This window comes from Ictidomys tridecemlineatus, chromosome 6 (genome assembly GCF_052094955.1).
Source record: "Ictidomys tridecemlineatus isolate mIctTri1 chromosome 6, mIctTri1.hap1, whole genome shotgun sequence".
Lineage (NCBI taxonomy): Eukaryota > Metazoa > Chordata > Mammalia > Rodentia > Sciuridae > Ictidomys > Ictidomys tridecemlineatus.
Window position 1 is genome coordinate 7,050,368 of NC_135482.1, and position 27,548 is coordinate 7,077,915.

Here is a 27,548-nt window from a genome sequence, read left to right on the forward strand (position 1 = left end):
TTTTTTGTATTTTATTTAGAGACAGGGTCTTGCTGAGTTGCTTAGGACCTCACTGAGTTGCTGAGACTGGCTTTGAACTTAGAATTCTCCTGTCTCAGCCTGCCTCAAAAAGGACTGGGGATACAGTTCAGAGGTAGAGAACCCCTCGATTCAATCCCCAGTATGGCAATAAGAATACATTATATGTTCAGATTCTGCTTTCTGCATTTCAGTATCTAAATTATGTATTTTGACTTTCAGTCCATCTTTATGTCATGACCCAATGGAGTGATAGGACTATTCCTGAAAGTCATTCCAGGGCAGGTCATCTAGCAGTAACTTAATTCTATACAACAGATTACAGCCAACCAAGCCCTTCGCTTATGGCTACTATAACACCTCATGATTAAATTTGGCAAAAACATGACCACCTTAATATTTTTAGGGCTTCTCCTGGGGATTAATATGGTAATGGGCATAAAGCACTGGTCTGGACTATAGTAAGCACTCATGAACTGTGACCGAGGGCATTAGAGAAGTAAATATATATGCTGATATTGAGCTTTACATAGAGACAGGTGACAATGATAAAGAAGGTAAAGCAGTTGCCTTCCTGAAACTGTTTTAAAATATGACTAAAGTTAAAGGTTGAATGTTTATTTCATCCCATGTTGTTAATATCATTTTCTAACATGGAAACCAACATTTTCTGTATTTTATAAGATATGTCCACATAAATTAGCTTTTGTAATACAAGTTGGATTGGTATTAACATTGTCATTTCTCAAAGGAGGAAACCACAAAGTGAAATGACTTTCATAGTTGCCATTTAGTATGAGGCTCCCACCTGCAACTGGTAATTTGGGTCTTCTGAAGCTAAAATTGTTTTCCCCTCCCCAGGGATTTTCAGAAGGGAAAATCTTGACTAATCAACATCTGTTTCCTCTTGGTCGAAAAAGTGACCTTCAAAATTGAAGAGATAGGCTGGTGTGTTGCTCAGTGGTAGAACACCTGTCTACCATGCACCAGGTCCTGGGTTCAATCCCCAGCGCCAAAAGGAGTTATGTTTCAGAGAGGGAAGACTGGAGTCCAACTGAGTCCCCTCATCTGTTGTCACCAACATGTCTTTTGGAGGTGAGTAGGGAAAAAGAGGTCATTGGAATTTCTGAGGTTCCCCAAAGTTGTGGCTGTAGGCTGAGGCGCGATTGGCTAGGTCCCTGAATGCGAGAGAACTCCGGTCAGACCCAAGTGCCTGGGCACTGAGAGTACTACTGATATCCACCAGCTTGGTGCTTTGAGGCCCGGCGCTGAGTACCGCGCTGCCCCGCCCCGCGCGAGCCCGGCGGCCAATCAACGCTCGGGGGCGTTCTCAGACCTGTTTTCTCCCGCCCCGGGAGGCTGCTCTCACGGGCGACTGAAGGCTCCCAGCGACCCGGAAGTGATTCTGAGAAGGTGGACTTTGCGACGCCCACGCCCCCAGTCCCTGGCACTCCTTTCCTAACTCCGCGGACTGCGGCGTCTGAGGGGAAAGTGTAGCTAGGTCTATCTGAAGCCGTACCAATGTCCTCGGTGCTGTCCTACGAAAGCCTGGTGCACGCCGTGGCCGGAGCCGTGGTGAGGCGGGGTCTCCTCGCTCAGGCCGCAGCGGGGTGGCTGACTTCCCGGGACCGTTCCCAGGAGGAGGCTGGGGGGATGGGAAGAGAGGAAGCTCGGGTGGGTTTGTCTTGCCTGTGGGACGGAGAGGAACGGGTCACAGGCGGCGAGTTAGTTGCAGGGAGAAGTTGGGGTGAGGGCCGGCGCTCACCCGGCCTCGGTCCCTGGGACACGACATGGAGAAACGACAGCGTGGCCGCACGAGCCTGGAGGGGGTCAGGAGGAAGGCGATGCCGTGTTCTTTGCGCGTCACCCCCTTGCTGCATCCCCCCCGCCCCCCGTGGGCCAGTCGAGAACCTGGGTGTGGAACTGGGTTGCTTGATCCTCAGCTTATCTGCAGCCTGTCTTCACACACTTGAGGAGCTGCGGTACCTGGTAGGGGGTCTCTGACCGGCATTATGGGCAGGAAAAGGTGGGTCTTTAAAAACAGGATCCACCACAAGTCTGGTTACTGCGAGGCAGGCGCTTGGCTCCTGGACCTGTGGATGTCTAGGTCCATTGGACACCCGTCCCTTTTCTTTGAAACTTTCCATTCTAGACTTGAATACGTTTCTCTTCTGATACTTCTTCTGAAGTTCAAGACTGGCCTTGAACTCCTTTCCCTTTCTCTTATCCTTCACTAGTTGTCACCACACACTATTAGAACACCTGTGATTTCAGGGAACATCACTGAATCCTTTCCTTTTAGTCCTCAAAATGTTCACTCATAGCTCATGTTCTGAGTTGAACGCCAGCTCCATATTTGTTAGCTAAGTGACCTGTAAACCTTACTTTTCTTGTGTGTGTGTATTTGGCTGGGGATTGAAACCTGGGCCTCATGTATCTCGTGCGTGGTAAAGCAAGTGCATTACCACTAGCCCTTTCTATTTTGTTTTGAGACAAGTTCTTGAACCTGATGATCCTCCTGTGTCACCTTCCCAGATAGCTGGGATTACACCTGTGCACTACCATGCCAGGCGCACTTTCTTGATCTGAAAGTGGGAGAAATGATAACTAGTTCACAGAGTTGTTTTGAGAATTAGGTGAACAGTATTTCATTAAAGTGTCTTATTCTGGATTCTTTGGATTCAACCAGAAGAGCCATGGAAGCATGCTTGACATGCTTCTGCATGGAGTCCTGTGTCTGGTACGGAGGGAATAAAAATGCAAATAGATTTCAGAGGACCAAATTATGTGACTTCAAGTGGGAGAGCTGCTGTTGAACCTGTAATTTACATTTTAAACATGATCACTCTGGCTGCTCTGTTGAGAGAGTCTAGGGGAGTGAGTTACAATTATTAGGCAAGAGATATTGGTGGCATGGACTAGGATGGTAACAGTGGAGAGGTTGAGGAGTAATCATTAACCTGGAATATGTTTATAACCAGAATGAAACTGGGTTGACTCCAAGAATTTTGGGTTTAAGCATCTGGAAGGATGATGTTCCTGTTTATTGAGATGGCAAAAGCTGTAAAGGAACAGGTTTGGAGGAATAGATAAGCATTGTTTTAATTTTGGGTTAATTAAGTTTGAAATACCTATCTAAAATTTATTTTTTGTTTATTCATTTATAGTCTTGACTCTCCCACTGGAACACACACTTCATCTTCATAATGAAAGGGACTTAGTTCTCCACTGTATTTCTAGCACCTGGAAAGCTGTAAAGGAACAGGTTTGGGGGAATAGAAATTAAATGATTAACTCACCCAGGAGTGAGTGTAGAATAAGAAAAAAATCTCAATGACTAAGCCATGAAGCAGACAAACATGAAGAGGTTGGGGAAATATGACTGCACCGCCAAAGGAAACTTAAGGAAACACCAGAACAGTAAGAGGAAAACTGAGAGTGCCGTGGTCTGAAAGGCTTATGAAGAGTGAGGAAGAAAGGTGTATGCAAACTAGGTCAGACACTGCTGGTGGGTCAAGTAAGGCAAGGACTGAGAATTAACTATTGGATTTATTGTGATAAATTCAGTAGTTAATTGTGAAGACCAACTTCAGTGGAGTGGTGGGCTGAATAGTTGGAGTACAACTTGGAGAGAAAGGGAAAATGGGTAATGCTTGTTTTCTTTTCCCTTTCTCATTTAGTGCCATTCATTCAACAATTTTATTGAATGCATTCCATGTGTCATGCGCTGTTCTAGGTGCTAGGAATACAGTGTAGAACTAAGTCCCTTTCATTATGAAGATGAAGTGTGTGTTCCAGTGGGAGAGTCAAGACAATAAATGAATAAACAAAAAATAAAATAAATTTTAGATAGTAAGTGCTATAAAACAAATAGGGTTGGCAAACCTTTTTTATAAGTAGGCAAATATTGTAGGCATTGTGTATGGTTTATATTGTCTCTGTCATAGCTACTCATTGCCATAGTGTGAAAGCATCCATAGACAATAAGTAAATGAATGGGTAGAGCTGTGTTCCCATAAAACCCTTTTTGCAAAATCAGGCAGTGGATTGGATTTGGCTTACAGACCATAGTTTTCTGAGCCTTGCTATAGGGCATGACTAAAGATAGAGATATCTCTATTTAATCCTGAAGGGTATTTTTATTTCTCATTGCTTATTTTTCCTCTTGTTAAAGTACTTGAAATTATTCACCCTGAATTGGCTGTGTTACCTAATGTACATACTTTCATAATAATAATTTTTTTTCTTGCTCCCTCTCAAGAAAGTACTGTTCCTAGTACATATCTGAGTGAAAAATTGCTTTAGATTTTTCTTTATTTCTTTGAAATATCATGCTGAACACTTATTATGAGACTTTTAGAAAACTTCTGTATTAAAGTTAAAATCATACAACATGAACCCTATTTTCATCTGGCTGTTACAAAAGGTAAAATATCACCACGAAAATGTAACTAGAGCTAATGGAAAAAAAGCATTGTTTTTAATGATATAGTATCATGATGATCGCAGATGTTTGTTTAAATCTCCTAAGCATAATGCTCAACCAAGGCTTGGAGATGATCATGGAGGATTAGTTTAGCAGAGCTGGTTAAAAGCACTTGAGTGCCTTTCTTGAGTCAGTCAGCCTGGGTTAGAATGCTGTCTGTGCCTCTCACTAAGTTGTCTTGGTAGAAACTCCTGGGCTGCCTGGAATAATTGCTTCTACCCAAAGGGTTGTTGGATCACTGTTTAAGATGTTGATTTACAACTTTAGCATTGACTTTTCAGGCTTATTTGTTAAGTTCCTTCCAAGTATGATACTTTTTTACTATGAAGTATGTGCTGTTATACAAATGTACAATATGGTAGGGGAGAGTGGTGCTGTGCTGGGGATCAAATCCAGGGTCTGGCACATACTGAGTAACTATTCTACCACAGAGTTATGCTCCCAGCATCAGTATACACACGTATTTTAAAAATCAAAATAAATTCTGGTTTTGAGTGTTTTGTGGCACTCCTTTGGAATTTGCAGATAATCTTGAATATCCCAGAGCAAGAATCATATTGTTACAGGAAAATGCCCTGTCTTCAGTAGATGTCTTTTTTTTTTTTTAAAGAGAGAGTCGGGGGGGAAGAGAGAGAGAGAATTTTTAATATTTATTTTTTAGTTCTCGGTGGACACAACATCTTTGTTGGTATGTGGTGCTTAGGATCGAACCCGGGCCGCACGCATGCCAGGCGAGCGCGCTTTCGCTTGAGCCACATCCCCAGCCCTTCAGCAGATGTCTTATGTGATGCAATCAGTTGGTGCTTACCATGGAACCATATCCCAGCCCTTCTTTTATTTTTTTATTTTGAAACAGGGTCTTGCTAAATTGCAATCGAAGTTGCTGAAGCTGACTTTGAACTCATAATCCTCCTACCTCAGCCTCCCAAGCCACCAGTATTACAGGTGTGCACCATCATACCCAGCTGTAATCCTTCTTCTTTTTTTTTAATATTTATTTTTTAGTTGTAGTTGGGCACAATATCTTTATTTTATTTATTTATTTTTATGTGGTGCTGAGGATCGAACCCAGTGCCTCATGCATGCTAGGCGAGTGCGCTACACTTGAGCCCCATCCCCAGCCCTTGAATTTTTTAAGAGTCTTTATTCAATTACATGCAATTCTTTTAAAATATAAATTATGCCATTCATGATGGTATATGCCTGTAATCCCAGCTACTCGAAAGGCTGAGATAGGAGGATCACAAGTTCAAGGCCAGCCTTGGCAATTTAGCAAGACCCTATCTTGAAATAAAAAATATAAAGGGCTGAAGATGCAACTCAGTAAAGTACCCCTGGGTTTAATCCTCAGTACCTCAAATAAATAAATTAATTAAAATACACACACATACACACAAATTACAAAGTTAGGCGTTTTGCCACACACCTGTAGTTCCAGCTGTTGGAGGCTGAGGCAGGATGGTTGCATGAGCCCAGGAGTTCAAGGTCAGCTATTCGGGAGGCTGAGGCAGGATGGTTGCTTGAGCCCAGGAGTTCAAGGTCTATGGATGCTTTCACACTACCATGGCAATGAGTAGCTATGACAGAAACAATATACACCAAAAACAATGCCCACACTATTTGCATACTTATAAAAAAAGGTTTGCCAACCCTATTTGTTTTATAGCACTTACTATCTAAAATTTATTTTATTTTTTGTTTATTCATTTATTGTCTTGACTCTCCCACTAAGTCTAAGCAATAGCAAGACTGATCCACTCTCAAAAAATAAGTAAATAGATAGATAGATAGATACATAAAACAAACAATCAAATAAGATACCAAGAAGATTTAAATAAGACAGGGGGCTGGGATTGTGACACAGTGGTAGTTTTGCTCACCTAACATATGTGAGCATCACATAAAAAAATAAATAAAGGTATTATGTCCATCTACTTAAATTCTTAAAAAAAAAAATAGAAACAAAAGAAGTTCCCTGAAAATTACTGATTAATCATAGCATTACAACTCCAGTCTGTTTTAATGTTTAAACTACCCTAGGTAATTCCAACAAATAGCACTTTTCTAATTCTAGATTAAGAAAATCTCTTTTACTTACAAATGTACATTTCTACAGATAAAATCTTTCAAAGAAAATCTAAACCGAAAACATAAACTTACAATATAATTACATTTGAATTTTTGAGAATTTTTTACATATTAGGCCACTGATTGCTATGCAAAGGGGTCTGGGTTGAAGTTGATCAGATATAGTGTCAAAATGTGGCTGTATCTTCCTCACTCCCTATTCTTTATGTTTATGTACAGATAAAAATTTATGAATAGATCTCTTGTTTATGTATTGGCATAGAGTTTCGTATCCCGAGTTGTTTGGTGTTTGTTCTGGATTTTAAAGTATATTCCATGTGTATCAATTAGTGTTCTCTTGTTACAAGCTGGAGATAACACAGACTTAAACAAAAATGAGACTTATTGCAAGGCTCTTTGGGAGCTCCCTGAATCAGTGGGGAGGCTTAAGAACTTGGAATAGAAAAGAACCAACTAGTTTCAGGAAGATTTCTGAAATAATCTCTGATTCTAACAGGCTCCAAAAAGATTTCTGAAACTCCCTGGAGATTCTCCATTGGATACCACTGCTGCAGTTGATGGTATCTGTCCCTGTTCCTTCTGCCCATACAACATTCTGCTCAAAATTCAAGATTCTGGGACAGTCTATTAGCAGTGCTTAGGATCATGTGCCCAACCCTTGATCTGTAATTCTCCAAAAGAAAACCAGTATGTCATGTCCTTAGGAAAAGAATGATGCTGTGTGACCAGAACATCTGATATTTACTATATCATGTCATTAAAAAGTCTTCAAATGTCAGGGCTGGGGTTGTGGCTCAGCACTAGAGCACTTGGCCTAACACGGGCGGAGTGCTAGGTTCGATCCTCAGCGCCACATAAAATTAAAATAAAAGGTATTGTGTACAATTAAAACAAAAAAGTCTTCAAATGTCATTTTAAATATATTTTAATATCTCATGGGTATTTCATTGTTTTTTTATGTGCATTTGCATACTTGCAGCTTGTCGCTATGGTAAACATTTTGTGTGCTGTCAGTGTGGCCTCCCACATCCCCTTATGAACAAACTTTAGGAGTGGTCAATAAAATGTCTTCTCTGATTTCATTTGTTGAGTCATAAATTAGAGATAAAAACCTGTATTTTTCAGCTTTGAAGAGGTAGCTCAGTTGGTAGAGTGCTTGCCTAATATTTGCAGGACCCTGGTTCCATCTCCAGTACCACAAACACACACACAATGTGCTATTTTCAATTCAGTTAATTTGGATTCTAATCTGTAACATGCCAATAGTCTACCAGGGAGCCAGGCATGATGGCACATGTCTATAATCCCAGAGGTTTGGGAGACTGAGGCAGGAGGATTGCAGATTCAAGGCCAGCCTCAGCAACTTAGTGAAAATAAAAAGTAAAAAGAGCTGAGGATGTGGCTCAGTGTTAAGTGCCTTTTGTACAATCCTTAGTACAAAAAAAAAAAAAAAAAAAGAGTGGGGGCTGGGGGTGTAATTAGAAACAATTTTTATTGTTTTTACTTTCTATTCCTAGATTACTGTTCCCTCCTCCCATTTAGGCTTTCAATAGTTGTGATAGAATCATTACATAGTTTTTAGTCTTTAGATTTTAATTGCTTTACATTACCCACCATCCATAACATTGATTTCTTAAAAACCTTTTTAGTACTTGGCGGGCAGTGTAGCTCAGTGGTAGAATGCTTGCCTGGCATGCCCCAGATCTTGAGTTCCATTCCTAGCACCACAAAAGCACAAAACTTTTGAGAGAGAGAGAGAGAGAGAATTTTAATATCTATTTTATAGTTGTCGGCAGACACAACATCTTTGTTTATATGTGGTGCTGAGGATCAAACCCGTGCGGCATGCATGCCAGGCAAGCGTGCTACTGCTTGAGCCACATGCCCAGCCCCAAAACTTTTTTTTTCTTTCTTTCTTTTTTGTAACAAGGGCCATTTCAATTTAGTTAAATGTTCATTATTGGAATTCCTTTTCTAACTTTATTTTGCTTCTTTTTGTGTCTGAGTCAGTAAAAGAATAAATGAAACTATCTTATATCATAATACATACAGTATTCAGTAAATTTGGTTTTTTTTTTGTTTGTTTTTGTTTTTAAGAAACAAATGTGTGGTAGCTGAAAGGGAGTTTTGGCATGAAATCTTAACTATCTTAGATAATTTATATTTTCTTTCTAAACTTCAGTTTATCAAGCTCTAAAACAGGACAGTAATGCTCCAACTACTTGGTTGTCATGAGAAGTTACTTCCTAGAATATTATAGTAAAATTATAAATATTCATTCCTGGTTTAGGTTTGTTTTTACAAATGAAGTATTTGTGCCCATTTTTAATTCAGTAGTGGTGTTAGTATGTGTAAGGCCCTTGGTTTGATCTCCAGCACCAAAGAAACAAAGAAAATCAATGAAACTGAAATGTTCATTTCTCATATGGCTAGCTCTACCCATTCCCTTCCTTCATAGCAGATGATCTACATCTTTTAGTCTCTAGTACATAGAGGCTACTCAGGATGAACTTTCTCACTTTTTCATTTTTTCTAATTACAGAATCAACTGCAGTTGTACCCATAGTTCAAAACAGACTTATCTAGTCGCTGTTCCTCTGATCTTGGTCTTCCCTTTCATGTCACCCCCAGTTATCTTCAGGATTTTGCTCTATTATTTCATCTCCTTCCAATAGCTTTAACCTTTGCTCAGTTTTATCCTATTAGAAAACTATACCAATCTGGTCCAGAGACTGCCTTCTTCAGCCACTGCTTATTCCCCTTCCCTTTATGCCAAGATTATTTCAGAAAAAAATTCTATATTCTCTTCCTCTCTTCTACATCATATGACCACTGAAACTATTCTTCCAGAGTCATCCCTAACTTTCTAATGGTTCATCTATTTACTGTTCTGTATTCTCATTTGATTAGACTTCTGCATAGTATTTTACACCTGCCTGAAGAGCAGTTGTTCTTTATTTTTTACTAAATAACCATTGTATTTTTGGAAGGAAGTTTAGAAATCATTACTAATTTTAGGTCCCTAAAATTAACTTTGTGTCCTAGTACAAGAAGATACTAAGACATTTAAGGACCAAAATTTGTGGGAATGCCTACTGTATGCCTGATATGATGCTAGTTGTTTTCCATAATTTTAGTTACAACTTCTAGTGACTTTGGCAGGTATTGGTTCTGAATGTGCAAAAGAGGAAATTGAAACATGGAGATCTGAAAGTTACTTTTTTTTTTTTTTTTTTTAGTTGTAGATGGACACAATCCCTTTATTTTATTTACTTATATGTGGTGCTGAGGATGGAACCCAGTGCCTCACACATGTCAGGCAAGCGCTCCACTACTGAGCTATAACTCCATCACTGAGCTACAGCTCCACCCCTGCAAGTTACTTCTTTTTTTAAAAATATATATTTTTTAAAGGTAGATACGATATCTTTATTTTTATGTGGTGCTGAGGATCAAACCCAGTGCCTCATTTGTGCGAGGCAAGCGCTCTATCACTGAGCTATAACCCCAGCTTCTGAAAGTTACTTCTTATATGTATTGTAGCTTATATACACACCTTATTTTATAGCTTAGACTTAAATTCAAACATTCATACTCTTTCCATTAAATACTCAGGTATGTGTCTAATTAGGCCTGTCTTTTTTCTTTGGTTGGAGATTAAACCCAGTGCCTTGTGTGTGTGCTTTGCACCAGTAAGCTATACTTTCAGCCCTCCATTAGATTTTTTGTTTGACTTATATGTCTGTCTATATATGTTAGATGAACTAGAATGATTGTTATATCAGAGAAAATACCTATATTAATTCTGATTAGGTGGATAACTTGTGTTTCAATATGAAAGCCATAATAAATGGCTTTCAGTCTTTAGAATTTTATTAGCTCAATATCTATCACAAAAAACTAATCTTACTTGTTTTCTTTCTAAATTAGTGTTTCTGTCCAATAATGCCATGTACTTCATCAAGAGATACTGCCCACTGATTTTAACAGTGCTGATTTTAACATGATCACCTTTGGACTCCTCTGGATATTGACTTTGGAACTAGCATTGCTTTTTTACAATTTTTCATTCTTCTAAGATGTATTAGCATTTTGGAAATGATCAAATTTGGTGACTTGGTTGATAATGCCAACAAAACATCATCGTTCTGTTCTTAAAAAGCACGATGATATGTTTCTACATTTTTATGTGTGTCTGTCTGTTCCTATAAAGTTGCAAGTGCTTGGGGGCCAAGTCTTGACCAGGTTAACTCCTTGTGATTTGTGTTGGCCAAATTAAGAAGTATACTTTGGACTTTTGGTGCAGAAGTATACTTTAAGAAGTATACTTTTGTCTTTTACAGGAAAGACAAAGCCCTCAAAATGAATAAACCATCTGTGTATGTAACCTGAAATGTACATGATGATACATTCTTAAGGAATACAAGTGCTGACTGTGGAATTGTTTACAAAAGAGCCAAAAATCCTCAGGTATTTAGGCTGAAAATAATTTCTGTGACTTTTACTTTCCTGTTTTACTCCAGCTATGTTCTGTCTCTTAGGTTGCTATCTCATGTTGCCACCTACTAAAGGTTTTTTTGTTGTTTTTTTTTTCTTTTTTCCTATCATACATTCATTGTTTGAGGTGCCTGTTATATAATAAGGAAGGAAAACTGAATAGAGTACAAAGTGGTATAATACACTTTTCTGTACAGGACACATGATACTTTTTGAACTCAGATGAGAAAGCGGCTAATTCATTATCATTTCAAATTCACTGTATCTGAGATGGATCCAGTAATTTGCTAAAGCTAGGAACCTTGTTGGACTTTGTTATTTCTATAAATGATATCCTCACTCCTGTATTTCTCCCTTCTTTCTTATAGTCTATAATAAATCAACAAATCTTATTGGTTTTCCCTTTTACAGATCTTCTAATGGATATCTTTTCTCTATTTTTCTAGTCATTATTCAAACTCATTCAGAACCCTATTATTTCAAATCAGATGTACTTTGCTAAAGAATTGTTTGTATTTTGTTCAGATTGTTCAGATTAAAAACTCTTGAGGTTACTTAGATGTCCCTCTGAGAGGTCTTTGGTCTCTTTTTATCAGATATGTGTATACAAAGGACCTAAACTTCCCTCCCTGATTTTATCATTTTCCAAATTTTCATATCCAAGGTGAAATGGTAGCTTTTATTTTATGTTGATTTTGATTTGGTTTTATATAGGACCATTTGTTACTCTGCTAAATTTTTTACAGTTTTTTTCAGAGGCAGAGAGATTAAGTTAGAAACATGTTTTTTTTTTTTTTTTTGTTCATTCATTAAATATCTGGGAAACCTACAAGAGTAGTGTTAGATCCTCTGAGGTATTAGATTCAAAATGTGAATGTGTCACCATGCTACCCATATAAAATTTTCCATAAAATAACAAACTAGAATAAACAGCAAAGAAATAAACAAATTCACAAATAATTTAAATATTTATTAGCTAAAACTAAGTTTATAATAAGATTTCTGCTTCTAATTAAGATGCTAATCAAAGCTAAGAATTTCCCTTTATCATAATTATTTTTAAAAACCATATAAAATAATAAAAAAGCAATAGCATCTTAATAAGATGACAGGGATGTAGGGGACTCTGAGACTATGGGCAGGTACAGCAGCTTTTGCCCTGTAGGAATTATTTTAATAATAATTGGTAGGAATTATTTTACCATTTATTATTAAAATCATTACCAATTATTACATCCCTGTCATCTTATTAAGATGCTATTGCTTTTTTATTATTTTATATGGTTTTTAAAAACATGAGGTTTAGATTTGTACCTAAACATTAGGTTTAGATTTGTACTTCTAGAGGAAAGAAGAGAAAGTGACTGATATGTCCAAGGTAAGAAGTCTGGTAGGGAACTCTTCAATTAATTTGGAATCCCAAAGGAAAATGCTATAAAAGAGAAGGAGGTGGGGCTGGGAGTGTGGCTCAGTGGTAGAACACTTGCCTAGCATGTGTGAAGCACTGAGTTCGATCCTCAGCACCGCATAAAAATGAATAAAATAAAATAAAGGTATTGTATCCATGTATAATTTTTTTTTAAAAAAAGTGAGTGGGAAATAATCTTGCTCCTTTCCGAGGAAATCACCTCTGACATTTTGAAATCACAAACCTTCCCTCAAATTCCCACTACATAAATAATTTGAAAAACTAATTAAGCAAATAATTTAACTTAGAGTGATTCCATATTAATGGTGCCTCAGAGTTCTTAGTAGAAAGCAATACAGTTCCTCCAGAAATACATATCTTTTTTTAAAAAAAATTATTTTTTAGCTGTAGGTGTACAGAATACCTTTATTTTTTTTTTTTTTTTTTAAAGAGAGAGTGAGAGAGGAGGGAGAGAGAGAGAGAGAGAGAATCTTTAATATTTATTTTTTAGTTCTCGGCGGACACAACATCTTTGTTGGTATGTGGTGCTGAGGATCGAACCCAGGCCGCACGCATGCCAGGCGAGCGCGCTACCGCTTGAGCCACATCCCCAGCCCCCAGAATACCTTTATTTTATTATTTAATGTGGTGCTGATGATCGAACCCAGTGCCCCAAGCGCTCTGTCACTGAGCTACAGCTCCAGCCCCAAATACATAACTTTAAGAGCTCCGATAGATGTCCAAAAAATACAGTTCTAAGGGAAATGAGCAACTCAGTCCAAACCTAACTAAACTCAGTAAAATATCGTGTTATGACTGAAAACAGTAGATAGCAGCAGCAGTACTGCATGGAATCAGAAAATGGAATCAATAACTTATGCATTGATATCATGGGAATACTGAACACTGAATTAAACAAAAATCATAACTGTGTTAGAAGGATGGAAAGAGAAAACAGAATGTGGTATTAGAGAGCTGAATTCTCATTCCCTATAATAGAATGTAAATAATGTCTAAAACTAGATCAAAAGATATCAATATATTATTTAATTATAAGTGTAAATTCTGAAGTGAACAGCTAAAAGAACTAAATTCCCTCTGTGGAGGAAGATTGGGTAGAATGGAGCAAGGTGGGTCAAAAATTATATTTTATCATTTATATTACATGAATTTTTAAACTATATGCATTTGCTTTGCTCAAGTAAAGATTCAAACATTTACATAGCTGTGCATTTATGATAACTGTTGAAGGTGAGGGACAGATTCAGATTTAAGCAAAGGTTTATCAGCATATTAGACACAGCTAAAGGTAGAATTAATGAATTAAAAGACTGGCATTTGATTCTCAAATGCAGTGATTGTAGTCAGAAAACCATGGGACTGGGGTTGTAGCTCAGTGATAGAGCATTTGCTTAACATGGTGAAGCCCTGGGTACTGTCCTCAGCACTGCATAAAAATAAATAAATAAAATAAAGGTATTGTGTCCATTTACAACTTTAAAAAAAGGAAAGAAAGAAAACAATGGAATGTTCTTTTCATGTTACTGAGAGAAAATAACTTTCTATCTAGAATGTGTTATCTAATGAAAATCTTTAAAACTTAGGTGAAATAGAGGCATTTAAGACCATCAAAACCAGTTTGCCACTAGGAAGAAATTCTAAAGAAAGATAGGTTGAATATCCCTCATCCATAAAATCTGAAATGTTCCAGAATCTAAAACTTTTTGAGCACCAGCATGTCATCACAAATGGAAGACTGCACACCTAACCTCATGTGATGGGTCACAGTTGAAACAAAGGTTCACTAACAATATTGTATAAAGTTACCTTCAGGCTGCATATGTAAAGTATATAGATGAATTTCATGTTTAGAATTGCCTCTCATCTCAAGATATCTCATTTTGTATATGCAGATATTTAGAAATCTGAAACACTTCTGATTTCAACACTTCTGATTTCTTTGGAAAGGTGATACTATTCTTCCCCTAGAAGGAAAGTGATCCCATATGGAAGATAGGAAACGGAAGAAGGAATTAAGAGTCTAGAAAGTAGTAAATATTGTAAATATGTGGCTGTTTCCTGGGCAAACATAAACTATAAAAATATTGTTTGTGGTCATTAAAAAGTAAAGAGGGCTGGGGAAGTAGTTTAGTGATGGAGCACTTGCCTAGCATGCACAAGGCCCTGGGTTCCATCCCCAGCACAGCAAAAAAGAAAATCAAAAAGTTAGAATTAAAATACATGACAATAGTAGCATGAAGTTTGAAGGGAGTAAATAGTCTTCAGTTTGTGTCATTTGGGATGAGGGCAAATATACTGAATATTTTTAATTGGTAAGTTTATTTATTAATAAACTATGTTTATTTCAGAGGTAAAAATTAATAAGGAAAAAACCTAATCAAGTAAGAAAGTAGGAAAAAATAGAAAAAGAACCATAGACGATGTATGACAAATAACACAAATTAAGATGACAGCTGTAATTTCAAACAAATGTTAATGAACTAAGTACTTCCTGCAAAAGAGAATATATTAGTCTGACTTTTGAAATGGGAAACTGCTATTTACAAAAGACATCTAAAAGATAAGAATACAGGGCTGGGGATGTGGCTTAGCAGTAGAGCACTTTCTAGCATGTATACAGGCCTGGGTTCAATCCCCAGTACCAGGGGGGAAAAAGTGTTAAAAGATAAGGATACAGAAGTTATAAGTGTCAGAAAAGGCATACTATGCTGATAATACTTATATTTTATAGTAGTGTTATTATTGCAGCTAAAGAAGATGACATAGAGAGTGAGTCTCAGTACATTAGGAAAATAATCCAATTTAAAATTTATATCCATCTGATAACAGACTCAAAATATCTAAAGCAAGAATTAATAAAACGTGAGAAATATACCAACCCATCATCAAAGTAGAAGATTTTAATATGGCTTTTTCAATAATCCATAGAACAGTGTAGGGAAAGGAACCAACAAGAAAATAGAGGACTGAATAATGCATGTAACAAATTTGACCTTATGGAGCATAGTATACTGTTTCCATAATTTTTTATTATTTTTTAATACCTTTGTTTTATTTATTTCTATATGGTGCTATGAGGATCGAACCCAGGGCCTCTTGTGCTAGGCGAGCGCTCTACTGCTGAGCCACAATCCCAGCCCCTGATTCCATAATTTGTCTATTATAAATTACGCTGCTATGAATATTGATATGGCTGTATTACCATAGTCTGCTGAGTTTATTTCTTTTGGGTAAATACCAGCGGGATAACTGGCTAATACAGTGGTTCCATTCTTAGTTTTTGGAGGAATTTCCATACTGCTTTCCAAGGTGATTGTACTAATCTGCAGTCCTACCACAGTATACTAGTGTACCTTTCCCTAAATCCTTGTCAGCATTATATTATTGTGTTTTTGTTTTTGGTGTTTTTTGTTTTGTTTTTGTTTGAGTTTTTTGTTTTGTTGTTGTTTGTTTGTTTGTTTTTGTTTTTTTGGTACCAGAGATTGAACCTGGGGCACTTAACCACTGAGCCACATCCCAAGTCTGTTTTATTTATTTTTTTATCTTGATACAGGGTCTTGCTAAGTTTCTTAAGCCCTCATGAAGTTGCTGAGGCTGGCTTTGAACTCACAATCCTCCTGTCTCAGCCTCCCAAATTGCTGAGATTACAGGCATGTGCCACTGTGCCCAGCTATTACAGTGTTCTTGATAATTGCCATTCTGACTGGAGTGAAAGGAAATCTTAGTATTGTTTTGATTTGTATTTCCCTGTTAACTAGGGATGCTGAACATGTTTTAATATATTTCTTGGCCATTTGTGTTTCTTCTTTTGAGAAACGTCTGTTTAATTCTTTTGCACATGTATTGATCAATTTGTGAGGTTTTTTGGTGTTAAGTTTTTTTGAGTTCTTTGTATGTTTTTGATATTAATCCCCTGTCAGAGGAGCAACTGTCAAATATTTTATTATTCTGTAGGTTCTCCATGCTCTTAATCATTTCCTTAGCTGTGTAAAAGCTTTTTAAGTTGATCACATCTCATTTAGTGATTCTTGGTTTTATTTCTTGAGGTTTAAGGGTCTAGTTAAGGAAGTCAGTAGCTGCATCTATATGATAGAATGTTGACTCTCTGTTTTCTTTTAACAGGTGTAAGGTTCCTGGTTAAATTCCTATGTCTTTGATCCATTTTGATTTGCCTTTTGTGCAGAGTGAAAGATGGAAATCTAATTTCATTCTTTTTATTTTATTTTATTTTAGTTGTAGATGGACACAATACCTTTATTTATTTATTTATTTTTATGTGGTACTGAAGATCAAACCCAGTGCCTCACATGTGCTAGGTAAGTGTTCTACCACTAAGCTATAACCTTAGCTCTGGATATCCAGTTTTTCCAGGACCATTTGTTAAAAAGGCTGTCTTTTCCCCAACATTTATTTCTGTTACCTTTGTCAAGTATCAGGTGGCTATAAATATATGGGTTTCCCTCTGTGTTTTCTATTTTATTCCATTGGTCTTCATGTCTATTTTGATGCTAATACTATGCTGTTTTTGTTGCTATAGCTCTGTACTATAATTTGAAGTTGGGAATTGTGATGCCTCCTGCATCGCTTTTCTTGCTCAGGATTTTTTTTGTGGGGGGATGGTGGGCTATTCTGGTTCTCTTATTCTTTCAAATGAATTTAAAGATTTTTTTCTAGTTCTGTTGAGGAATGTTATTGTTATTTTGATGAGGTTGCATTGAATATGTATATTGCTTTTGGTAGTATGGGGCATTTTGACAATATTAATTCTACCTTTCCAAGAACGTGGGAGGTTTTCTGGTCTTCCAAGTTCGTTTCAATTTCTTTTTTCAGTGTTTTCCAAAGTCTTTTCAATTTCTTTCTTCAGTATTCTATAACTTTCATTATAGAGATCTTTTATTGCTATAGTTAGATTGATTCTCAAGTTTGGTTTTTTGTTTGTGTGCTTTTGTTTTTGTTTTTAGGTTATTGTGAAAAGGATAGTTTTCCTCATTTCTTTCTCAGCAGAATTGCTATTGAAGCATAGAAAAGCTGTTGACTTATGAGTGTTGATCTTGTATATCTTGTATCCTGCTACTTTGCTAATTCACTTATCAGCTCTAGAAGTCTTCTGGTGGAATTTTTTTTTTTCATCTTTTAGATATAAGACTGGGGTCTAGCTATATTGCTTAGGTTGACCTTGAACTCCTGGGCTCAACTAATCCTCCTACCTCATCTTTCCAGGTAGCTGGGTCTAGGTCACATGCTGCTATATTTGCTGGAAACACGCTTCTAAATAATATATGTGTTAGAGAAGAAATCATAATGGAAATAAGAAAATATTTAGGACTGAATAATACCATAGATAGAGCCTTTTTAGGCTCTAGAGGTAAGCAAAGGTAAAGTCAGAGGCTTTTGCTAAGTATATTAAGGTCCATTCTGGTGATCAGCTGAGGAAAGGAAGGAAAGAAACTTGAAGGATTGAACCCAGGGCCTGGTGCCTGCTAGGCAAGTACTCTAACACTGAGCTACAATCTCAACCCTTTTAAAATTTTATGTGAGAGAGCATTTAGCTAAGTTGCCCAGGCTGGCTTTAAAATTGGGATTTTTCTGCCTCAGCCTTCTGAATAGCTAGGATTACAGGTGTATATTACCATGTCTGGCCTGTGATTGTACTCTTAAATCGATTTACTCTCTATACTCTAACCATAGTAGCCTTTGAATTTCCAGAATGTTAACTCAATTTCCACTCTCACACTTGTTTCATCTTTTAGCATCCTATTAGATGTTCTTATCAATTACCTAGTCTTTCTGTTCTACTATGGTTGTTCAGTTCAATTCTGACACTACCTACCTGAAGTTAACCTCAGCTTCTGGTGCTGAATATGCTAACTTTGAGTTGATGACAGTAGAATGGAAAACAAATGAGGAGAGAGAAGATACAGGCAAGGCTTTTTTTTTTTTTTTAGTTCTGACCAGACTGTCAGCATGGCTTTCCGAACAAAGGGAGGGGGCTGAGTTTGAGGAATGAAAATTGCCTTAAGATTTCTTTTTTGTGTGTGTGGTTCTGGGGATTGAGCCCAGGGGTACTTTGCCACTGAGCTGCATCTGCAGCCCTTTTTTGTTCTTTTGATACAGGATCTCCCTATGTTGCTGAGGCTAGCCTCAAATCTGTGATCCTCCTGCCTCACCTTCTCAAGTTGCTCTGATTACAGGTACATTAATACCTGGCTTAGGTACATTTTAAAGGTGTGTCGTTCCCCCCCACCACCCCTATGAGAGCAGCAAACTTATCCTGGAGCCACGTAAGTTTTTAATATCAGGCCACATTCTGTATAAGCATCTCTGTCTTGTGGTAGGTTTGAATTGCTATAACTGTTAAGAGAACACATAGGTGGGAAATGAGAGAGAACACAAATCATGGCAAGTATCATGTTCAGGGGTCTGGGAATTTGCCATTCTCATGGCAAATTCAAAGTTTTTTCCTTTGTGTTGTTTGTCCTGGGAATGTCATGGTAAGAGCATCGTGGTCTCAGAAGGTAATAAGGTAGTTTAAGGGGTTAGGTAAGGCACACACCAAGTTTTTAATTCCTAACAAGCTATAAGTTAAGATGGGAGAGCAGAGGAAAAAAAAATTATTCTATCCTTTAACGGATGTCAGGCCATTGAATTAAGATCCAGAAGTACATTTATCTCTATGGTGGTCTCTGTCTCAGTTCCACAAGTTAAAGACCTAGTCCCACAAGACTCCCCAGTCCAGGAGCCAGTAACAAGTTCGGGGTCTCCCTTACTTCTTACTTAAAACTTTTGAATCAGGGGTTTCCATAACCCCCTCCTTGTGTTTGATAATTTGCTGGGATGGCTCATAAAAGACAGGAAAGTACTTTATTTATATTAACCAGTTGATAAGGATATGGATGAATAGCCAGATGAAGAGATACATAGGTTAAGGTCCCAAAGTGTCCTCAGCATGGGTGCTTCTGTCCCTTGAAGTTAGGAATGTTTTACCATCCTGAAATCCAAAATTTTTTTTTGGTATCAGGATTGAACCAGGGGCACTTTACCATTGAGCTACATCCCCGCCCTTTAAGGGTCTCCAAGTTGCTTATGGCCAGCCTCAGCTTCCATCCTGCCTCAGCCTCTAGATCATTAGGATAATAGGCATACACTACCACACCCAGCTCTCTAAACCATTTTTAAGTATATTTTTTATTCTAAATTGACAGTTAGTAATTGTACATATCTGTGGATACAGTGTGACATTTCAGGACATGTATATAATGTGTAATAACCAGATAAGGATCTTTGGCAAATTTATTATCTCAGGCATTCATCATTTGTGTCTCCAAATCCTTTTTTTGTTTTTATTTTATTTTTTGATATCAGGATTGAACCCAGGGGTGCTTTACTACTGAGCCATATCCCTGATCCTTTTTGATTTTCAGACAGGTCTCACTAAGTTACCTAGGGTCTTGTTAAATTGCTGAAGCTGGCTTTGAACTCTAGATCCTACTGCCTTGGCCTCCCAAGCTGCTGGAATTATAGGCGGACACCACCTGGCCGCATATAGGCATCTTTGGTTAAATTATTGGCCATTGGTGATTAATCAATCCTTGGCTCCTCTTCCCTCCTGGAGGTTGTGGAGTAAAACTGAAAATTCCAACCCTCTTATCATGCCTTGGTCTTTCTGGTGACCAAGCTCAAGCTGTCTAGGGGACCGCAGGCATCTGGTTAGCATATGAAAAGAAACTTTAACACTTTGAAGATTCCAAGGAACTTAGATGTCCTTGTGTCTGGACCAAGGAACTAAGATGTTATATTTTTCTTTTCTTTAAGGTAAGTGCTCTACTACTGAGCCACATCCCCAGACCCTTGAGACTTTATTATTTGTAATACCTTGAGGTATTATATTTGTTATAATAACCAGTATTATAACAAAACATGCTCCCTCAGGAAAATTAATAAGGGTTTTAACAAGGACCTCTGTGGGGGGAACTTAGGATAAAGACCAAATATATAGTTACTATATCACATTATCACACCTTCATTTAAAAAACTCTTATAATAAGGGCTGGAGTTGTGGCTCAGTGGTAGAATGCTTGCTGGCATGTGTGAGGCCCTGGGTTTGATCCTCAATACCACATATAAGTAAATTGATTAAATAAAGGTCCATCGAAAACTAAAAAAAGTTTTGGAAAAAAAAAACCTAATAAATAATTGTCTCTAAGGTATTGATTAAAGGCTGTATTTATTCTTCTTATAAGTTATGTGCCTTTTAAAGAATTTTTCTGGAGAAGACATTGGACAACTCAGGTAGTATATGTCAACAGCTGTTTTATGTCACACTGATATAGTAAGATAAGATGAAAGGTGTGTTAGCAGTGATTGCTAAAAAAAACTAATAATTTTTTAAAGATAATGAAGTTTGTTAGTAATGATTTTTGTGTTTAATGGTATGTTTTCAGACTATTTGGTCAGAGGACACTTTTATATTCTTAAATTGCACACTCTAAAGAGCTTTTGTTTATGTGGCTATAACAATATTTATTAGATATTAAAGCTGAAATATTTATTCATTAAAAATATTAAGCCTATTACATATTAACATATGTTATATTTTTTAAACTATATTTTCCAAAAAATATTGAGAAAAGTGGCCTCATGTTATAGTTGCAAATATTGGACTTAATAGAAGATAGCTGAATCTTTTCATCTGGTTCTGTATTCAATCTCTCATACAACCCACATTGTTGTAACCTCTTAAAAATTTCATCTTATAGTAAGAGAATGAAAAAGAAAGGCGAGGGCTGGAGATGTGGCTCAAGTGGTAGCGTGCTTGCCTGGCATGCGTGCGGCCCGGGTTCGATCCTCAGCACCACATACAAACAAAGTTGTTGTGTCCGCCGAAAACTAAAAAATAGATATTAAAATTCTCTCTCTCTCTCTCTCTCTCTTTAAAAATAAAAAAAAAAATAAAACTATCATTTAAAAAAAAAAGAAAAAGAAAGGCGAATAGTTCTTCTTTCCTAATAATTCTTTTTTTTTTTCTTTTTTTAGTATCAGGGATTGAACCCATAGGTGTTTATTCACTGAGCAACATCTTCATCCCTTGATATATTTTATTTGGAGACAGGGTCTTGCTGAGTTGCTGAGGCTGGCTTTGAACTTGCCATCCTCCTGCCTCATCCTCCTTAGCTGCTGGGATTACAATCGTGTGCCACCGTGCCTGGCCAAAATAACTCTTAATAAAAATAATTTTGATGCTGCAGAGTCCTGGAAAGGTCTTGGGGACATTCAGGGATCTCCTGAATATACTTTGAGAACATATAATATTAATATATCATATTAATATATTAACATGAATTTAAAATAATATTTAGTTAAATAATTATTATTATATTATTAATATATAATACTTTTGAGAATCCCTGGGATATATCAGTTCTCTTGTTCTGGTGTCTTTTTAAAAAATACTTTTTGGGATAGGAATACATGGAGCACTTGCTTTAGAATATATGAGGCCCTGGGTTCAACCCCAGTATTGCCTCCTGCCCCCGAAAATTTTTTTGAAAATGTGTTATACATAACAAAATATTATTTAGTTTTAAAGAAGAGTGAAATCTTGTACTTTTCAGGAAAATGTATGGAACTGTTGATCATTATGTTAACCAAAATAAACCAGACTTAGACGTGTATCTCATGTTTTTTGCTCATGTGAAATGTAGTGTGGGGGAAAGTGGGTACGAAGTAGAAGAGGGGCCATTAGGGAAGCAAAAGGGAACCTGAGGAAGGGAAGAATAAGAGTGAAATAGGATGTTTATAATCAAAGTATTTTGTGTACATGTGTGAAATTATCACAATGAAACATTATTTTGTACAGTTAATATGTGCCAATAATTCTAATTTAAAAAAAACTCCCACCATGATTATTAGTCTATTTCACCTTTCAGTTTGGTCCATCCTTGTTTTATGTCTTTTTGTGCTGTTATTTGGTATATACAATTTTCTTTTTCTTTTTTTTTTTAAAGACAGAATTTTTTTAATATGTATTTTTTAGTTTTCAGTAGACACAACATCTTTATTTTATTTTATTTTTTATGTGGTGCTGAGGAGGGAACCCACCGCCCCGCGCATGCCAGGCGAGCGCTTTACTGCTTGAGCCATATCCCCAGCCCTGGTATATACAGTTTTCTATAAATTAAATCTTTTTTATTTTATTTTTTTTAAGAGAGAGAAAATTTTTTAATATTTATTTTTTAGTTCTCAGCGGACACAACATCTTTGTTTGTGGTGCAGAGGATGGAACCCGGGCCGCACGCATGCCAGGCGAGCGTGCTACCGCCTGAGCCACATCCCCAGCCCAAATTAAATCTTTTTTCGATGCAAGAAAAGATTTTGCTTTTCTCCCATTTTAAAACTAAAACAAACACATGCTTTTTTTGTTAAAAAAAAATTATATAGAGATACACTGCATAGGAAATGGATGTAGTTACCACTAGGGGGTTATTTCTATTTCGTTTTCCCGGGTTTTTTTTTTTTTTTTTTTTTTTGTGTGTGTGTGTGTGTGTGTGTGTGTGTGTGTTTATTTTGTATACTTTTATGAGTGGAAGAGAAGAGTGAAGTTAAAATTCATATGTCTCTTGGTTGAAGAAAGGTTGAGAACTGGAGTAGGACTAGAAGTACTAGAACTTAGGTAGGAGTCAAGGAGAGCTTGGTTCTAACCCTGACTCCACCACTCTGGCTTTGGGCTGCCTACTACATGCCAGCCCTACTCTGCTCATTTCCCCCTGAAGGGACTCCACTGGTCCAAGTGCCAGTGCTGTGTTGCAATTAACTTATTCTCTCAATACAAACTGGTTAAATGTACAAGGAGGAGACAGAATGTTATAATTAAAGATATTTTTGGTAAATAGAAGGGTGTTTAGAAATTATAATTATTGTCAGCAATAGAACTCCCACTCACATGGTTCGAATTCTATGGGACTTAAAATTAAAAATTTATTTTACACCTCTCTGGCACAAGTGTTGAACACTGTGGTTATTATCTTAGACTTTTGTGCCTTCTAATTTTGTATGAGTGCTAACAGTCCTCAGGGGAAAAAACATTGAGTATTTATATTAAGAGGAATTTAATTCAAATTCTGAAAAATCATGTGCTTATACAGCTTGGCATAAAACTCACATATGTATTAAATATTTTGCTTCAGGTAACAGCTGCTTATAAAAAGACATCTTTGTGTTTGCTTGGCTAAGAGACAAATATAGCAATTCTCTGATGTACAGATGCCCGTGTTTTAAAATTACTTTTAGGATTTGGAGTACATTTTGATAGTCAAAATTGTTTATTTGAAGGGGTATATTTTTATACATTTCATTATTAACAAGTTCAGGACATACACTACACTGGACTATATGTTTTGTCTTCAGAGTAGTCCACAAAAAAAATTTTTCATTATTATTATTTCTCCTCCTCCTCCTCCTCCTCTTTCTCCTCCTCCTCCTCCTTCTTTTCCTTCTCCTTCTCCTTCTCCTCCTCCTCCTCCTCTTTCTCCTTCCTCTCCTTCTCCTCCTTCTCCTCCTCCTCCTCCTCCTCCCAGGGCCTTGTGCATGTGAGAAAGACACACACTACCAGCTGAGCTATATCCCCAGCCCTGTCTTTGGTAATTTTTTTTTCAAGGTTTACAGAAATTTTTTTTTAATTTTATTCTAATTTGCTTTATATGATAACAGAATGCATTACAATTCATATTACACATAAAGAGCATAATTTTTTATATCTCTGGTTGCATACAAAGTATATTCATACCATTTGTGTCTTTATACATGTACTTAGGATAATGATGTCCATCTTATTCCACCATTTTTTCTACCCCTGTACCCGCTTCCTTCCCCTCCCACCCATTTGCCCTATTTAGAGTCCGTCTGAACTTCCCATGCTCCCCCTCCCAACCCCACAATGAATCAGCCTCCTTTATCAGAGAACACGTTTGGCATTTGGTTTTTTGGGATTAGCTAACTTCACCTAGCATTATATTCTCCATCTCCATTCATTTACCTGCAAATGCCATGATTTTTTCTCTCTTATTGCTGAGTAATATTCCATTGTGAATGTATACCACATTTTCTTTTTCCATTCATCTACTGAAGGGCATTTAGGTTGGTTCCACAGTTTAGCTATTGTGAATTGTGCTACAAATCAAAACTACTCTAAGATTTCATCTCACTCCAGTCAGAATGGCAGCTATAAGTGTTGTTAATGATGTGGGGAAAAGGCACACTCACACATTGCTGATGGGACTGCAAATTGGTGCATCCCCTGTGGAAAGCAGTATGGAGATTCCTTGGAAAATTGGAGATGGAACTACCATTTGACCCAGCTATCCCATTCCTTGGTGTATACCCAAAGAACTTAAAATAGCATACTATAGGGACACAGCCCCATCAATGTTTATAGCAGCACAATTCACAGTAGCTAAACTGTGGAACCAACCTAGATGTCCAACTTTGGTAATCTTTTAAAGTTTCACTTGCAGTAATGGTTAAGAGGGGCCTCAAACTTGCAAACCTTTTATCTCAGCCTCCTGAGCCTCTGAGATTACAGAAATGAGTCACCATGCCCAGTTTATTTCATTTTATTGATTTGAATTTTTGTATGCCAGTTTTCAAGGAGGTAAATAAACCAATAAGCTGACTGTTGACTTTTCTCGGTGTTTCACTAGGTATAGCTTCTAAGTTAGGAATTCTCTTTAAAGTTGACAGAGAAGAGAAATGGAAGTGGCCAAATTATTTAAAAAGCTCTTTGTAGGCCTGGAGATGTCCTATCCAGGCAGTGTACTGCATGACGCGACCAGGCATTCATCACACAGCTTTAAGAAATACTGTAAGGTTTCTCTGACTTCTGAGCCCCATTTTTCTTGAAAATTGCTTGTAAAGTGAGCAAAGATGCAGGAATCATGGATTTATAAATTTGAGGGGGCAGTCTATGTGGGCCATTGTTTCCTAAGACATTGAGTATCATCCAGTTATTACTAGAAAAAGACATTTATTTTGAAGTCATCAAAAAAGCATAAATAACTAAAAGTATAGTGAGTTAAATAAATGTTTAATTGAGAATCTATGATGTGCCAATATACAGAACAAATATTCTCACAACATAGAAGAGTTGTTAGATTTAACTGTAATATTAAGTGCTATAAGAGAGAACTTAGGGAGCTGAACAACCTTGTAGCCTGATGGGAAAGAGGAGGTAACATTTTATCTGAGTTTCATAGAATACTAATATAATAATAATATTATAATGTTTTCTCTTGTCAAGCAAGATGGCCTATTTTTTTTTTTTTTTGGTGGGGGGCGTACTAGGGATTGAACCCAAGGGTTCTTAATCACTGAGCCACATCTCCAACCCTTTGTCTATTTCATTTAGAGACAGTGTCTCACTGAGTTGCTTAAGGCCTCACTAAATTGCTGAGGCTGGCCTTGAATTCTTGATCATCCTGCCTCGGCCTTCTGAGCTGCTGGGATTACAGATGTGCTCCACTGCACCTGGCCAAACTGACTTATTCATCCAGCAAATTTTCACACTTATCTTTAAAGATCACACAGTTTCTAGTTGCTATGATTAAAATATTACATGTAAATATTGTTAGATCACTGACCTAAAACTTGATTTTTTTTTAGTTACATTTTATTTATTCATTTTAGGTGGACACATTATTTTGTTTTTATGTGGTGTTGAGGATTGAACCTAGTGCCTCATGCATGCTAGGCGAGCACTCTACCACCGAACCACAACCCCGGCCCCCTAAAACTTGATTTTATGCCTGAGACTATACACCAGTGGACTTGCATCTGGGTTGAAAACCAGAAATTGAACTGGAAGATTCATGTGTATAATTTCATCCCTAAATAGGTGCTTCTGATTTTTATCTGTTTTAATGTCTTATGAATGGAAAGGTGGATAATTTGTGTTATTGCATTACCTTGGGCAAATTTATATATTGTATTTTATTTAAAATACCAACAAAGAAAAAACTATTTTGGGGTCTGTCCTTCCTTCCTTTCATTCTTTTTTAAGTACTAGGAATTGAACCCAGGGTTTCGTGCATGTAAGACTCTACCACTGAGCAATACTTCCAGCTCTTTTTGAGACAGGATTTCACTAAATTGCCCAGAATGACCTTACACTTGGAATCCTCCTGCCTTAGCTTACTGAGTAGTTAAGGTTACAGGTGTATACCAGGGAACCCAGCTCAAAACTCTAAAGAATAGTATGATTCTTACATGCCTTTTTACTTTATGGTGAATATATTGATTAAGCACAGAAAATAGAAGTGTGTATCTATTTAACTACTGAATATTTCAGCTTTGGAGGGCATAAGAGAGTGCTCATGGTATCAGCAACTAACCTACAAAAGATTTAAAATTCATTTACCACTTACTACATTTTCTTTTTAAGTATCAGAGAGATAAATGAGATCTTGTCTGGAAAATTAAATTATATTATTTAAGCATAAAACAGTAGAAATTTAAAATTATCTAAATTTTAATTTAGATAATCCAAATGGATTAAAATATTATGTGTTCAGCCAGGCATTGTGGTGCAAAACTGTAATCCCAGCAGCTCAGAAGGCTAAGACAGAAGGATCATAAGTTCAAAGCCAGCCTCAGCAAAAGCAAGGTGCTAAGCAACTCAGTGAGACCTTATCTCTAAATAAAATACAAAATTGAGCTGGGGATATGGCTCAGTGATCGAGTGCTCCTGAGTTCAATCCCCAGTACCAAAAAAAAAAAAAAAAAATTATGTGTTCACTGAAAACTTGGTTTGAGCAATTTGTAATAATGAGCTTTTGTTCATTTAAAAGTTGTGGCTGCTGGGGGTGGTGGAGCACAACTGTAATCCCAGCAACTCAGAAAACTGAGGCAGAAGATCAAAAGTTCAAAGCCAGCTTCAGCAATTTAGCAAGGCCCTAAGCAACTTAGTGAGACCTGTCTGAAAATAAAAAGGGCTGGGAATGTGGCTCAGTGGTTAAGCACCCCTGGGTTCAATCCATGGTT

The 27,548-nt window shown here is 37.0% G+C and overlaps 1 protein-coding gene across 1 annotated transcript in view; it reads left to right on the top strand.

Moving 5' to 3' along the window:
• The first annotated feature begins 1,396 nt into the window (after nucleotides 1-1,396).
• The window catches only part of Slc25a17 (solute carrier family 25 member 17), a 52,020-nt gene continuing 25,868 nt past the window's right edge, over nucleotides 1,397-27,548 (top strand). Inside the window, exon 1 of the mRNA XM_005322222.5 lies at nucleotides 1,397-1,593. Within this exon, the coding sequence (XP_005322279.1) occupies nucleotides 1,540-1,593 (54 nt within the window). The 5' untranslated portion in view covers nucleotides 1,397-1,539. The remainder of the gene's footprint in view (nucleotides 1,594-27,548) is intronic.